Here is a 12,986-nt window from a genome sequence, read left to right as displayed (position 1 = left end):
AAATCTTGTGCATGCAAATTGTTGGGCTAATTCCTTTTATGTCAGCCATGGTCCAGCCGATTGCTCCTTTGTAATCTTTGAGCTTTTGTGTGAGTTGAAGTTCCTGTTCATGGGTTAGCAAAGAAGAAATAATCACAGGGAGAGTGTTGTCTTTACCCAAATAAGGGTTTTAACTCCAAGGTAGGTGGTTGCTCTACTGAAGGAAATTTCGGTCTTTGCTCCTGCTCTGATCGGTTTAAGGATTCAAAGACCCTTTCTTTCCTTCCCTGGGGTTGGTGGAAACTGATGGATGCAAGGTATTCTTCCAGCTCTTCAAAGTCCTTCATGCCTATCTCTGGCTGCAAATGCTCCTGCTGTTCTTCTCTTATGACCGAGTCAAGGATCGAAATGCTAGAGCATTCCTCAGTGCTATCTTCATCAAACTTTATTGCTTTCATGACATTAAACTTCACTTCTTCTCCGTTTACACTCATAGAAAGTTCACCCTTTTCTGACATTTATGATAGCATCACCGGTAGCTAGGAATGGTCTGCCCAGAATTATTGGAACTTCTTGATCTGCTTCAAAATCTAAGATGATGAAGTTAGCTGGTAGAATGAACTTGTCTACTTGGACAAGGACATTCTCAATTTTTCCTTCTGGCTTGGCTATAGATCGGTCTGCAAGTTGAAGAGTGACTGTGGTTGGTCTTGCTGCTCCTATATCAAGCTGCTTGAAGATGGAAGCTGGCATTAGATTTACACTTGAGCCCAGATCACAAAGTGCCCGACCAAGATAGTTCTTCCCAACTGTACACGGGATGGTTATTATACCAGGATCCTTTAGTTTAGGAGGAATTTTAGTCAGGTACTTGCACGATTGTTGAGTGAGGGCTACGGTCTCAAACTCTTCGATCTTTCTTCTTTTTGACAAAATGTCCTTCATAAATTTCGCACACGAAGGCATTTGCTCCAGAGCTTCTACTAGAGGAATGTTTATGTGAAGTTGTTTCATCAAGTCAAGAAACTGGCTAAACTGTTTATCCTCGTGTTGCTTTTTCAACCTATGTGGAAAAGGAGGCTCAATCGGTTCACTCCTTCTCTTGCATGGGGGAACATAAGTTGGAACTGAAACTGGTTCACTGACTTTTGTTGCTCCAAGGTCTGCTACAAGTGTTGCGTCATCCGGTTTGATTTCAGCAGACTCATTGCTCTAGACCTTCTCTTCTGGTCCTGTCTGAGCTTCAAGGTGTGAAGGGTCAGTGGCTTCTTCAACTTCCTTTCCTATGGGCTGTTTTGCTGGTTCGCGCTTTCGAGGTCGTGCCACTAAATCTGGGGGTGGTAAAGTCTTTCCATCTCGTAGGCTTATAGCATTACAATGCTCCTGGTTATCCTGAGACGGCTTTTCTGTGTCACTAGGGAGTGTCCCTGGTTGCCTCTGTTTGAGTGCTCCAGCCAGCTGACTAATTTGGGTTTCTAGGTTTCGCATGGCTGCGCTGTTCTGATTCATGTACTCCTTGACAGAAGTCTCAAAGGATTGGGACTTCCCTTCACCCTTATCCCAGTTTTGTTGGTTCTGCCTGGGATACGGGGGTCGGTTCTGGTAGTTTCCTCCACTACCTCCAGCATTATTCTGATTCTTCCAGCCTCGGTTATTGTTCCCTTGATAGTTGTCATTGCTCCTGTTATTGTTGTCATACCCTCCTGCATAGCACACAACAGCTAGATTGTTACAGTCCTCATATTCATGAGGACCTCCACAAGTGGGGCAACTCTGACTTGATTGAGTCAAGAGAAGTTGCTCAGTTGGTTTTTTCTGTTCCATGGGCTTCCAGTTTTTTATAGTGTTCTGGAGCGAAGCCATTTTTGCTGAAAGAGCATCAGCTGAGCTTAGCTCAAGAACTCCTGCTTTCTTAGGAGCACTGTGTCGTGTGGAAGGCCATGAAATATGTTTTTTTGAAAGTTTTTCCAACAACTGGTAGGTTTCTGGATAAGTAAAATCCAAAAGATCTCCCTCTGCAGCTGCATCAACAGTTGCTTTCAATGGTGGGGTTAAGCCATGATAAAACGTGTGAATGATGCCCCAATCAGAAACTCCATGATTCGGGAAAATTTGTATCAACTCTTTAAAGCGTTCCCACGCTTCATACAGACTTTCTCCATCATACATTTGAAAAGAAGCTATATCAGCCCTCACTTGGGCTTGTTTTGCTTGGGAGAAAAATCGGGTAACAAACTGTTCCGCCAATTGCTCCCAACTGGTGATGGAGTTTGGGGGCAATGTTTTCCTCCATTCTTTGGCTTTTCCAGCTAAGGAAAATGGAAAAAGCCGCATCCGCATGTTTTCTTCCAAAATACCATGAACTTTGAAATTATCAACTATCTCAGTGAAATTGTCCAAATGACTGTGAGGGTCTTCCATGGGTAGTCCATGGAACTGACCAGCGTTCATAATCATTTGGAACATTGCAGGTTTCATTTCAAAGTTCGGGATATTCAAAGGAGAGGGAACATAGCCTCGTTCTGGACCATTTCTGAAGGGAGCAGCCATATCATTCAATGATGGCCCTCTTCCTTCATTCGGTCCTTGTTCAGGCTCATGATTATGATTTCCATTGTTATCATTGTTTACAACCTCCGCCATTGTAATGTTTCTCAACCTTTGAACTCTTCTTCTATTTATGAAGGTTCTCTCGGGTTCTGGATCAAAAAGTACTATTTCCAGTCCAAGTTCTGTAGGTTCTGTGCTCATACAAATGGAGGAGGTCTATCAAAACAAAAAGACTGCAATTAAACAACAAAAATGTTTCCTTAAAAACGCTCTTTCTTGCCAAATGATCCCCGGCAACGGCGGCAATTGCTTGGTCGAACCGAGAGCTGCTCGGGAATATCTTTTCAGAGAGCAAGAGTGCAGAGTAATAATCAGGATTGCCAACAGGAGCAATCTACTCTGACTAAGAGCAACCCTCTTCAACTATACGCAAGCGTACGTGTCAAGCAATATAGGGTATTGTAGCCCCAGATTTATCGTCCTCAGGGAGCAGTTTTGAAGTAAGAAGCGCTAAAGGAAACTTAATTTGTAGAATGGAGCAATAAAAGAAAGTACTATCCTCAGCTAAGCTTCACAAAGAGAATCTCTGGGCAGCTAGTTAAACAATGTTAACCATTCTGAACCAGATGAGAGCAGTGAATGACTTAGCACGGTCATCGAATAAAAAGGCATCAATTTAAGTAACTTCAAGAGCAGTCAACGAAATGAAAGTAAGAGCATCAGCTGGTAAAACACAGTTCAGTTATCGTGAGGAAAAGGTTGTGGTAGAAGTTTGAGTTAAGATTAATTTCAGAAAAAGTCAAGTAGGTGTTACGGGTTCCATGTTTTCATCCCTGTGGTTAACCCTGCTTGGTAGCATATTTTAAAAGTTGATTTTGCTTCTTCCCTTGTTTTGCTATAGGTAAGCAGAGGGTAAGGCCTTACTCTCCACGTTACTCCATAGTACTTGGAGTTATATGCAAGGAAACCATGCTGCCTTCTCAAAAGAGCATGGATTCACATGGCAGTGCTCCTCATTCCAGGTGTTTCTCCCTCCTTTCTTCAGGCTAAACTACCACAGGATCTTGAGAATGCTCCACATGCCCTTGTCAGTGTTTCATCAACCGAGTGGTCCCGGGATGAGGTTGCCAGCCCAAAGGGTTTCACAAAATCAATAAATTAAACCAAAGAGAAACTCAAAATTCATTTATAAAATATGTGTTCCTTACAAAGTTATCCTGAGACAAAAGGATTACTTCTATGGAACCCTCACCTACTTAGAGGAAGTTAGCTCCTGGTGAGCATTTTTACAAAAAGAAAACAAAGAGATGACGAGTCCTAGGATGGGCGCTGATGATTTCCTTTATGAGGATTGCTTGTTCCTTTTATAGGGTTCTTCATTTGATCTTCATTGTTCCTTTCATCAAGGGTCGTGCTTTGTTTAAATCCTCTCCAATGGTAGCTTTGTTTCTTGTCAGCTCAGCTCCGAATAGAAATCCTCTCCAATGGTAGCCTTGCTTTTTGCCAGCTTGGCCTTAAATGGAAGTGGTCCCCCTTGCTTTTGGCTCCCTTTGTGAGTGGGAGTATCGGATTCAGGGAGGCACCTCCACTCCTTCTGCTGCAGCTGACGTGGCGGCTTTTGATTGCTCAGCTTCTTTGCTTTCGTACTGTAGCAGAGGTAGCACCTCCACCTTCTCTGCTGTGGCTGACGTGGCGGCTTCCCATTGCTTCCTTTGACTGCTGTTGTACTACAGCAGGCTTTTTTTTTTCCTTTCTGCGCAACACTCCTTCTTCTCTCTTCATTTTGTGGTTCCTTCTGATGGGCCTTAGGTGTCCTGAACAAAGCAAACTAACCCAATAGTCATATGTGAAAAAGATAATGTTAAATTTGCTCCAGGTCTACCTTAACTCCCACTTTCGGTATTGCTCTGGTCCACTATTCAAAACAATTGCTCTATATGGAAAGAAGAAGGTTGAAGGGAGTGATTTATAACCAAAACATGTGTTTTGTGGAACAATTTACACTTAATGGGCCTCAACTCTTGAGGACCATCAAGCGCCGTGAAACATGGCGATAAGAACCCCCATTTCGTCTAGTCGCACGAACTGAAGACCCTGAACCACGACGATGGGAAGGGCGAGCCCTAAATACCTCACTGGGACCCCCAGACCGTCGCCCTCGAATGCTGGCTGGCTAACGCCTGCCAGACAAAGAAGCACTCTCACCCCCTGGCTCCAGGCGCTTACCACGCGGTCGAGAACCAGATGTTTCACCCAAGTAGGGAAGCACAGGCCCTAAAGCCCGTTCAGGCAAGAGACTCTGAATCTCATCTTCAGAGAAACCCAGAAGTTCTGGAATCCTACCATGGGGCAATGACTCCACCCCAGGGACCAAAGAACCATTGGAGGAAAAGCTGCTGCTCCCTCCACGCTTAGCAAGATATTCCTGCATAGCTGGCCCCACTGAACAGCCATCGAATGAGTCGAAAGCTTCATCAAACTCCTCCTCCTTAACCTCTACCCCCAACCCAGGAACGTCCATGGCTTTTACCGTGCCCAGGAAAAGAAGAAGAAATGGTGTACAAAGAAGCACAAAGAATATTAAAGGAGAAAGAGTGAGACACTATACCTGAGAAGTTATGCGAACAGTGAAGAAGCTTTAAGGTAAGGAAGAAGAAGCGCAGCGTAATAGAAGTAACAGTAGATCAATAATCAGCGTGAAGAAGACCTCAAGAGAGAGCAAGTCCCCCTTTTTAAGAAGAAATGAGTGCAAGGTGGCACTCACACGAACTGCCCCTTGATATTCCGACCGTCAGATGCCGTAACCGTCATTAACGGGCGGTTGTGATAAGGGGCACGATAGTAATTTCAAGGTGATATGACACCAATCACGTCCCATTAATGCGCCGTGCCTCGAAACAATACAACTGCTTGTAATGATGGAGAGTCCATCATTACAACGTGCACGAAAACCGAAGAGACACCCTTCGCGTCAGAAGGACGAAAGACCTGAAGTACCCCTGGAAGCATGAAGGACAAAACCGTTGGTCTTCTGATACCAATCAAAGACACCCAAAATCCCTAACTAGGCGACATCAGCCCAAGAACGCCCAGTAATTACGACCGGGCACCAACGCGGGTCTGCTACGATATTAAGGCGGCGACACCGCTCATGAATCTCCCTAAAGGTAACGCCCAGAGACAATAACTTGGCACCATCCAACGCATGCTACCAAGCTAGGGGGGCTCCTGTTCCGGATGGCCCAAGCGCTGGTACAGCCCAGCTGGCCAGGCCCAATCCTCAGGCCCAACCCACGCCAGCCCTAAGGGCTGACGTGGACTCTCGCGCCCTCCAACCTTGCAGTACGTCCAAAGGATACACCGAAATGTCCCATCTCGGGACGCTAACCACCAAAGGCGCCAGCCACAGGCACCATAAAGGGAAAACTACCCTCTGCCCAGTGCTGACATCGCCAGACACAGAAGGTGCAGCGCTGCCCAAATGGCAGCGCCAAACACGCCCAACACTGCTATCATAGGAGTACATCCCAAGGAGGGTTGACCCCTCCTCACCAACCCACACCATTTTCCCTATAAATAGCCCCCATGGGCACATCCTAAAGGCATCTTATGTATCGTTATATTGCCCATTTACTTTGAGTCCTATTGCTTACTGCACTTACTTATTGTCTTGCTATTGCTTGACATAATACCTCTTAGCCTGGTCTGTACCTAAGCTAAGGGTATCTCTCATACAGTGACTCATCCCTAAAGGAAACATAGTGGGCTTATAGATCCCAATGGTACAGTTCCCATTATATAGGCAATAAATTTGCCCAATTATAAAAAGGAGTATACTATGGTCAAAAAGCTCACAATTAAGGAAGGGCCTTGTCGGTCATGCATCTCAAAAACTCTATGACTTGTGAAAATCTTGAACCAAGATGAGATCTGCTTTAAGGTCATCGGTCAAACAACTCTATTCAAAAATCTGGAGTAGCAAAGACCCTTTAAAAAATTCAGCCAATGACACAAGACATGGCTTTATCTCTAAGATTTTGCACTGCCTTTACAGTGTATTACACCTACTTTGTCTCCAAACTTATCTACATATCCTTCCATTTATTTTATCTAATTATAATATTAAATATATTGCCCATGGTTTCACGAGACCCAAGGGATATTATAGAATCACTAATTTATGCTATAAATAATGGGTTTCATGTTTTTCTGGAGATAAAATTATCTTCTACACACACATAAAAATATACGAGATTCATATAAAGTCATTTGAAATTAAGAGAAAACAAAATAGAAAAAATTATCATATAAATGATAGCTACTTGTGAGTTAAATTCTCATGCCAATCACTACAAGCAAGCTACCATTAGCACTCTACTCCAATGGCTCCAACAGATCTCACACATGTCACAAAAAACCAATCAAGGGATGGGGAAGAAGCAAGTGAAGAAGATAATCTAAGCCAAGATTGTAAGGATCTTATTCTCTCTCTTCCTAAAGAGAAGGGTTTTTCCATTCTACAGATATCCCCTTATCTCTATCTATTCCAAGGGTTTTGGTTCTCTTCAGCTTTCATCCAAACCATAAACATTATTCAGAAACACTTCCAAGCTAAAGACAGTGATGTTGTTGTAGCCACCATTCCAAAATCAGGCACCACATGGTTGAAAGCCCTTACCTTTGCCATTATCAACCGCCACCGTTTTTCATCCTCACAGAACCATCCATTGCTTACTTCAAATCCCCATGACCTTGTGCCTGTCTTTGAACACACCGTTTATGGGGATGCACATAACCAAGTTCCTAACCTCTCCAACATGATCGAGCCAAGACTTTTTGGTACTCACATTCCATTCCCTTTATTGGCTAAGTCAATCAAGGAGTCCAAGTGTAGGATCATTTATATATGCAGGAACCCTTTCGACACTTTTGTGTCTCTCTGGATTTTCCTCAACGCAATTAACGTAGGCCCTCAATTTGCATTAACATTAGAGGAAGCTTTTGAAATGTACTGCAACGGGTTAGTTGACTTTGGTCCATCTTGGAACCAAATGCTTGGTTACTGGAATGAGAGCATAGCTAGACCACACAAGGTTCTGTTCTTGAAGTATGAGGATCTTAAACAAGATGTCAATTTTCACGTGAAAAGAGTGGCTGAATTCTTGGGTTGTCCTTTCACTCAAGATGAGGAAAATAGTGGAGTGATTGAAAACATAATAAAGCTGTGTAGTTTTGAGAAGATGAAGGAATTGGAGGTAAATAATTCTGGAGCAACTGGCACGAACATTTGGAAAAAGCACTTGTTTCGTAAGGCTGAAGTAGGGGATTGGGTGAATTACCTTTCTCCTTCAATGGTGGAAAAATTATCCAAAATCATGGAGGAAAAGTTAAGTGGATCGGGACTTTCATTTACGATGAATTCTTAATAGTGCAAGCAAGACAGTGATCATCTAAATCAGGGTTTATTATATATATGAAGAGTTGCTAAAGGATAACTTTATCTGTTGCTGAAATGTAGTTTGGCATGGATCAATGTTATTGTTGGGTTTAAACTTTAAATTAAATAAAAGAAAATAGAAAATGAAAGGGTTTATGTTACGAAGAGATGTGTCCCTTAGGAATTTGTTAGTGGACAATTAATGTGTTTTAGAGTTCCTAGATTTGTTATTTGCTATTGCTTATAAATAGCTCTATGTAAACCATTGTTTGTAAGGCTAGAAAGAAAAAGTAATTCAAAGAGGTATATTCAGAGACTTGTTTGTGTGTTTGAGTGTTTGAGAGAAACACCATTAACGGACCTGTGAATTACAAATTGGTATCAAAGCTTGAACCAATGGAGAGGAACAGTCTGCCAGTGCCTCGTCTGACAAAGACGAACTATGAAAATTGGAGCATCCAAATGAAAGCTCTTCTAAGAGCCCATGATAGTTGGGGATTGGTGCAAGATGGATTCGTAGAACCAGAATCGACAGTAGGATATTCAGAAAATCAACTCAGACAGTTGAAGGCATAAAAAACAAAGGATGCAGCGGCACTTTGTATAATGTTTCAAGCTGTTGAAGAAATCGGTGGCCTTGAGAAGATAGGAGGGGCAGCAACAGCAAAGGAGGCTTGGGATATTTTGGAGACGGTTTACAAAGGAGCTGATCGTGTGAAGCAGGTCAGACTTCAAACTCTACAAGGAGAGTTGGAAGGCATGAAAATGAAGGAGACCGAAGGAGTGTCGGACTTCATCACCCGGGTTCAGACCGTTGTGAACCAGTTGAAGCGGAATGGAGAGGCGTTGGCCGACTCCAGAGTAGTAGAAAAGATTCTGAGGTCACTGACAGACGACTTCGAGAACGTGGTGTGTGCAATCGAGGAGTCCAAGGACTTGTCTACGCTCTCTGTTGACGAGCTAGCAGGTTCCTTTGAGGCGCATGAACAACACAAGAAGAAAAATAAGGAGGAGTCTCTTGAGCAAGCACTCCAGACAAAAGCAACAATTAAGGATGAAAAGGTGTTGTACTCTCAGAATGCCCGAGGTAGAGGTCGTGGACGAGGTGGACGTGGAAATGGCCGAGGTGGTCGTGGCCGAGGTCAGGAGGTGAAACATGAAGAAAGAGCTGAGACGAGTCAGCAAAACTGGAGAGGTAGAGGACGTGGCCGAGGTGGAAGAGGCCGGTGGTCGAATCATAGTAATATAGAATGTTATAAGTGTGGCAAATATGGTCACTACTCAAAGGACTGCAACTCGGACAGATGCTACAACTGTGGCTGAGTTGGGCATTTCGCTAAGGATTGCCGAGAAGAAAGAAGAGTTGACGAAACTTCAAACCTCGCTGCAGAAGGAGAAATAAGAGATGGAGGAGTTCTGATGCAAGCCCATGGTGAAACAAGTTCAAAGGATGAGTCAGAGTGGTGTTTGGATACTGGTGCCAGTAATCACATGTGTGGTTACAAACATCTGTTCAAGGAGTTGAAAACGGTGGAAGCCGGACATGTCTCCTTTGGAGACGCGTCCAAAATTGATGTAAAGGGCCGAGGTACGATCTGTTTCTTGCAAAAGGATGGACGAGTTGGTATGATTCGGGACGTTTATTACTTGCCTGAGCTCAAAAGCAATATTCTGAGCGTTGGACAGTTGATGGAAAAGGGCTACTCGGTTCTAATGAGAGACCGAGTTCTACTATTGAAAGATATACAAGGGCGTCTGATAGCCCGAGTTCAGATGGAAAAGAACAGAATGTACAAGCTGAGTCTGAGGAGCACGGAGGTCGGCTGTCTGCAAGCCGAGGTGGAGGACAAGATGTCGCTGTGGCATCGACGGTTTGGACACCTTCATTATGGTGGTCTGACCGAGATGATGAAGAAGAACATGGTGGTGGGACTGCCGAAGATAAACTCTGAAGGAAATTTTTGTGAGGATTGCGTATTGGAAAAACATGCAAGGAGCCCATTCCAAAGGACGGAGAGATACCAGGCTAAGCAACCTCTGGAACTTATTCATATCGACCTGTCATAACTCTGGGGTCCTTTAGTGGAAAAAGGTATTTTGTCTCATTTATTGATGACTTTAGTCGTAAGACTTGGGTTTATTTTATGAAAGAAAAATTCGAGGTGCTGGATACCTTTAAGAGGTTTAAAGTGATGATTGAAAATACAACTGGAAGATACATCAAATCGGTCTATTCAGACCGAGGTGGGGAGTATGTGTCAATAGCGTTTAAAAGATATTGTGAAGAACACGGGATAAGGCGGTTTCTGACCGCGCCATACTCACCCCAACAAAATGGAGTACTGAGAGGAAGAACTGTACTATCTTGGATATGGTCCGATCTATGCTGAAAACAAAGAACATGCCAAAGGAGTTCTGGGGAGAAGCCTTACAGTGTGCAGTGTACGTGCAGAACCGATGTGCTCATTCGAGTCTGAATGATAAAACCCCGCAGGAAGCGTGGAGTGGTTAGAAGCCCTCAATGGGTCATTTTAAAAATTTTGGGAGTGTTACGTATGCACACATACCGGATCAGTTGAGGACGAAGCTTGAAGACAAAAGTAAAAAGTTCGTGTTCATTGGTTATGATGAGAAGACGAAGGGGTACAAGTTGCTGGACTCCGTCAGTAAAAGGGTGTTGGTGAGCCGAGATGTGAAAGTAAATGAGGAAGATGTATGGGACTGGAGTAGTCCATCCGGGGTCAATGTGGAACCCGGACACATATCAATTGAGGTTGGACAACCCTCGACCCGCATTCCAGAAAATCCAAATGATTTTGATAGTGAAGAAGATTTGAGACAACCAAGGTTGAGGAGTCTACAAGATTTGTATTATTCCACCAGTGAAGCACACTTGGTATGTTTGTTGGCAGATTCTGAAGAAGTGAGTTTTGAAGAAGCAATCCGAGATGAGAAATGGCAATCAGCCATGGAGGAGGAGATTAAAGCAATAGAAAAGAACAAGACATGGGAGTTAGCCGAACTTCCCAAAGGAAGTCATCCCATTGGTGTGAAATGGGTGTACAAGAAGAAAATGAACGTTAAGGGGAAATCGAAAGATACAAAGCCCGACTAGTGGCGAAAGGGTATAAGCAGAAGACCGACATTGACTATGACGAGGTGTTCGCGCCCGTAGCAAGAATGGAGACAATCAGGCTGTTAATTTTTCAAGCAGCCCAGTTCGGATGGCCGATCTATCAGATGGACATGAAGTCAGCATTCTTAAATGGAGTACTCGAGGAGGAGGTGTATCTGGAACAACCTCCGGGATTCATGAAAGCCGGACAAGAAAGAAAAGTATTGAGACTGAAGAAAGCTTTGTATGGTTTGAAGCAGGCCCCAAGAGCCTGGAGCACAAGAATTGACAATTACTTCAAGAAGGATGGACTTGAACAATGTCCGTATGAACACGCACTATACGTAAAGAAGAAAGGAGGTAAAATTCTACTTGTTGCTCTATATGTTGATGATATGATTTTCTTGGGTAATGATGAAGGAATGATTCAAGATTTTAAGAAGAAAATGACGAAGGAGTTCGAGATGACAGATCTCGGTCTGATTAGGTACTTTCTTGGTCTGGAGGTCAGACAAGAAAAATCCGGGATCTTCGTTTCTCAGGAAGCCTATGCAAAAGGAATTTTAGAGAAATTCAAAATGAGTGATTGCAACCCAGTTTCAACCCCTATGGAACCCGGCGTTAAACTTTCAAGATATGATGGAGGAGAAAAAGTAGATCCGAGTGTTTATCGTAGTCTAGTTGGAAGTCTGAGGTACTTGACATGTACGAGGCCGGATCTATGTTTGAGTGTTGGAATAATAAGCCGATTTATGGAAGAGCCGAAGTATACTCATTGGAAGGCGGCAAAGAGAATTCTAAGATATGTAAAAGGAACAATTTCTCAAGGACTTCTTTACTCGAAGTCGGACAAGTACAAGATGACAGGCTACTCGGATAGTGATTGGTGCGGAGATGTGGATGACTTAAAGAGCACGGCTGGCTATGTATTTTTTATGGGGAATACAGCGTTTACTTGGGTATCGAAGAAGGAACCCATTGTAACTCTATCTACATGCGAAGCTGAGTACGTAGCTGCTTCGTGGTGCGTGTGCCATGCAATTTGGCTGAGAAATTTATTGAGCAAGTTGGAGCAAGAGCAAGTCGGTTCAACTGAGATCCGGGTTGACAACAAATCAGTGATCGAGTTAGCAAAGAACCCGGTCAACCATGAAAGAAGCAAGCATATTGATGTCAGATTCCATTTCATCCGGGATTAGGTCAAAGAAGGAAAGGTAGAGCTCAGTCATGTGGCAAGCCGAGATCAAGTTGGAGATATTTTCACGAAGCCCCTGCCCACGTTGTTGTTTGAGAATTGCAAAAAGAAGATGGGAATGAAGGACGATAGAGATATTAAAGTTTAAGGGGGAGTTTTGTTGGGTTTAAACTTTAAATTAAATAAAAGAAAATAGAAAATGAAAGGGTTTATGTTATGAAGAGATGTGTCCCTTAGGAATTTGTTAGTGGACAATTAATGTGTTTTAGAGTTCCTAGATTTGTTATTTGCTATTGCTTATAAATAGCTCTATGTAAACCATTGTTTGTAAGGCTAGAAAGAAAAAGTAATTCAAAGAGGTATATTCATAGACTTGTTTGTGTGTTTGAGAGAAACACCATTAAAGGACCTGTGAATTACCATTATTGTGGCTTTTTCTTTCCGAGAATAAAGAGGAGTCAGAAGTCCTGGAAACCTGTGGCTAGCTACCTCAATTATTACTATCCAGAATCAGTTGGATAGGAAGTGTGTTAAACGTTATCAATTATAGTTGTTTCTTTCTTGTCTTTATGTTCAATGTAGGGTTTACTTATTTTGTGCTATGTTATTAAACTTGAAACCACCACTCAGTTTAAACCATAATCAAACTTAGTAGCTTTGTGACGTTGAAAGAACTGGAGGTAAATAAATCTAGAACTTCTACAGGAGAG

General features: G+C 43.1%; 2 protein-coding genes and 1 non-coding gene across 3 annotated transcripts; all 3 read left to right on the top strand.

The window, feature by feature from the left end:
* Nucleotides 1-2,071: 2,071 nt before the first annotated feature.
* Nucleotides 2,072-2,176, top strand: LOC133308487 (small nucleolar RNA R71). Its single transcript, XR_009751167.1, has one exon. It is a non-coding gene; the product is annotated as a small nucleolar RNA R71 (small nucleolar RNA).
* A 4,735-nt stretch (nt 2,177-6,911) lies between these two features.
* LOC133308486 (cytosolic sulfotransferase 15-like) lies at nt 6,912-7,955 on the top strand. The gene has a single exon (XM_061509114.1). It carries the CDS (start codon nt 6,912-6,914, stop codon nt 7,953-7,955), a length of 1,044 nt encoding a protein of 347 aa, XP_061365098.1.
* A 3,572-nt stretch (nt 7,956-11,527) lies between these two features.
* On the top strand, nt 11,528-12,280 carry LOC133308484 (secreted RxLR effector protein 161-like). The gene has a single exon (XM_061509113.1). The coding sequence runs from the start codon at nt 11,528-11,530 to the stop codon at nt 12,278-12,280; it is 753 nt and encodes a 250-aa protein (XP_061365097.1).
* Nucleotides 12,281-12,986: the final 706 nt, after the last annotated feature.

This window comes from Gastrolobium bilobum, unplaced genomic scaffold, assembly GCF_033153095.1.
Source record: "Gastrolobium bilobum isolate Gb01-03AN ecotype WA unplaced genomic scaffold, APGP_CSIRO_Gbil_v1 utg327334, whole genome shotgun sequence".
In the NCBI taxonomy this organism is placed as follows: Eukaryota; Viridiplantae; Streptophyta; class Magnoliopsida; order Fabales; family Fabaceae; genus Gastrolobium; species Gastrolobium bilobum.
Note: the sequence above shows the minus strand (reverse complement) of the source record. Positions and strands in the feature narration are given on the sequence as shown.

What these genes read in the sequence shown, in the direction of transcription:
- LOC133308484 (XM_061509113.1), top strand. Translation starts at nt 11,528, where the DNA reads ATGACGAAGGAGTTCGAGATGACAGATCTCGGTCTGATTAGGTACTTT.
- LOC133308486 (XM_061509114.1), top strand. Translation starts at nt 6,912, where the DNA reads ATGGCTCCAACAGATCTCACACATGTCACAAAAAACCAATCAAGGGAT.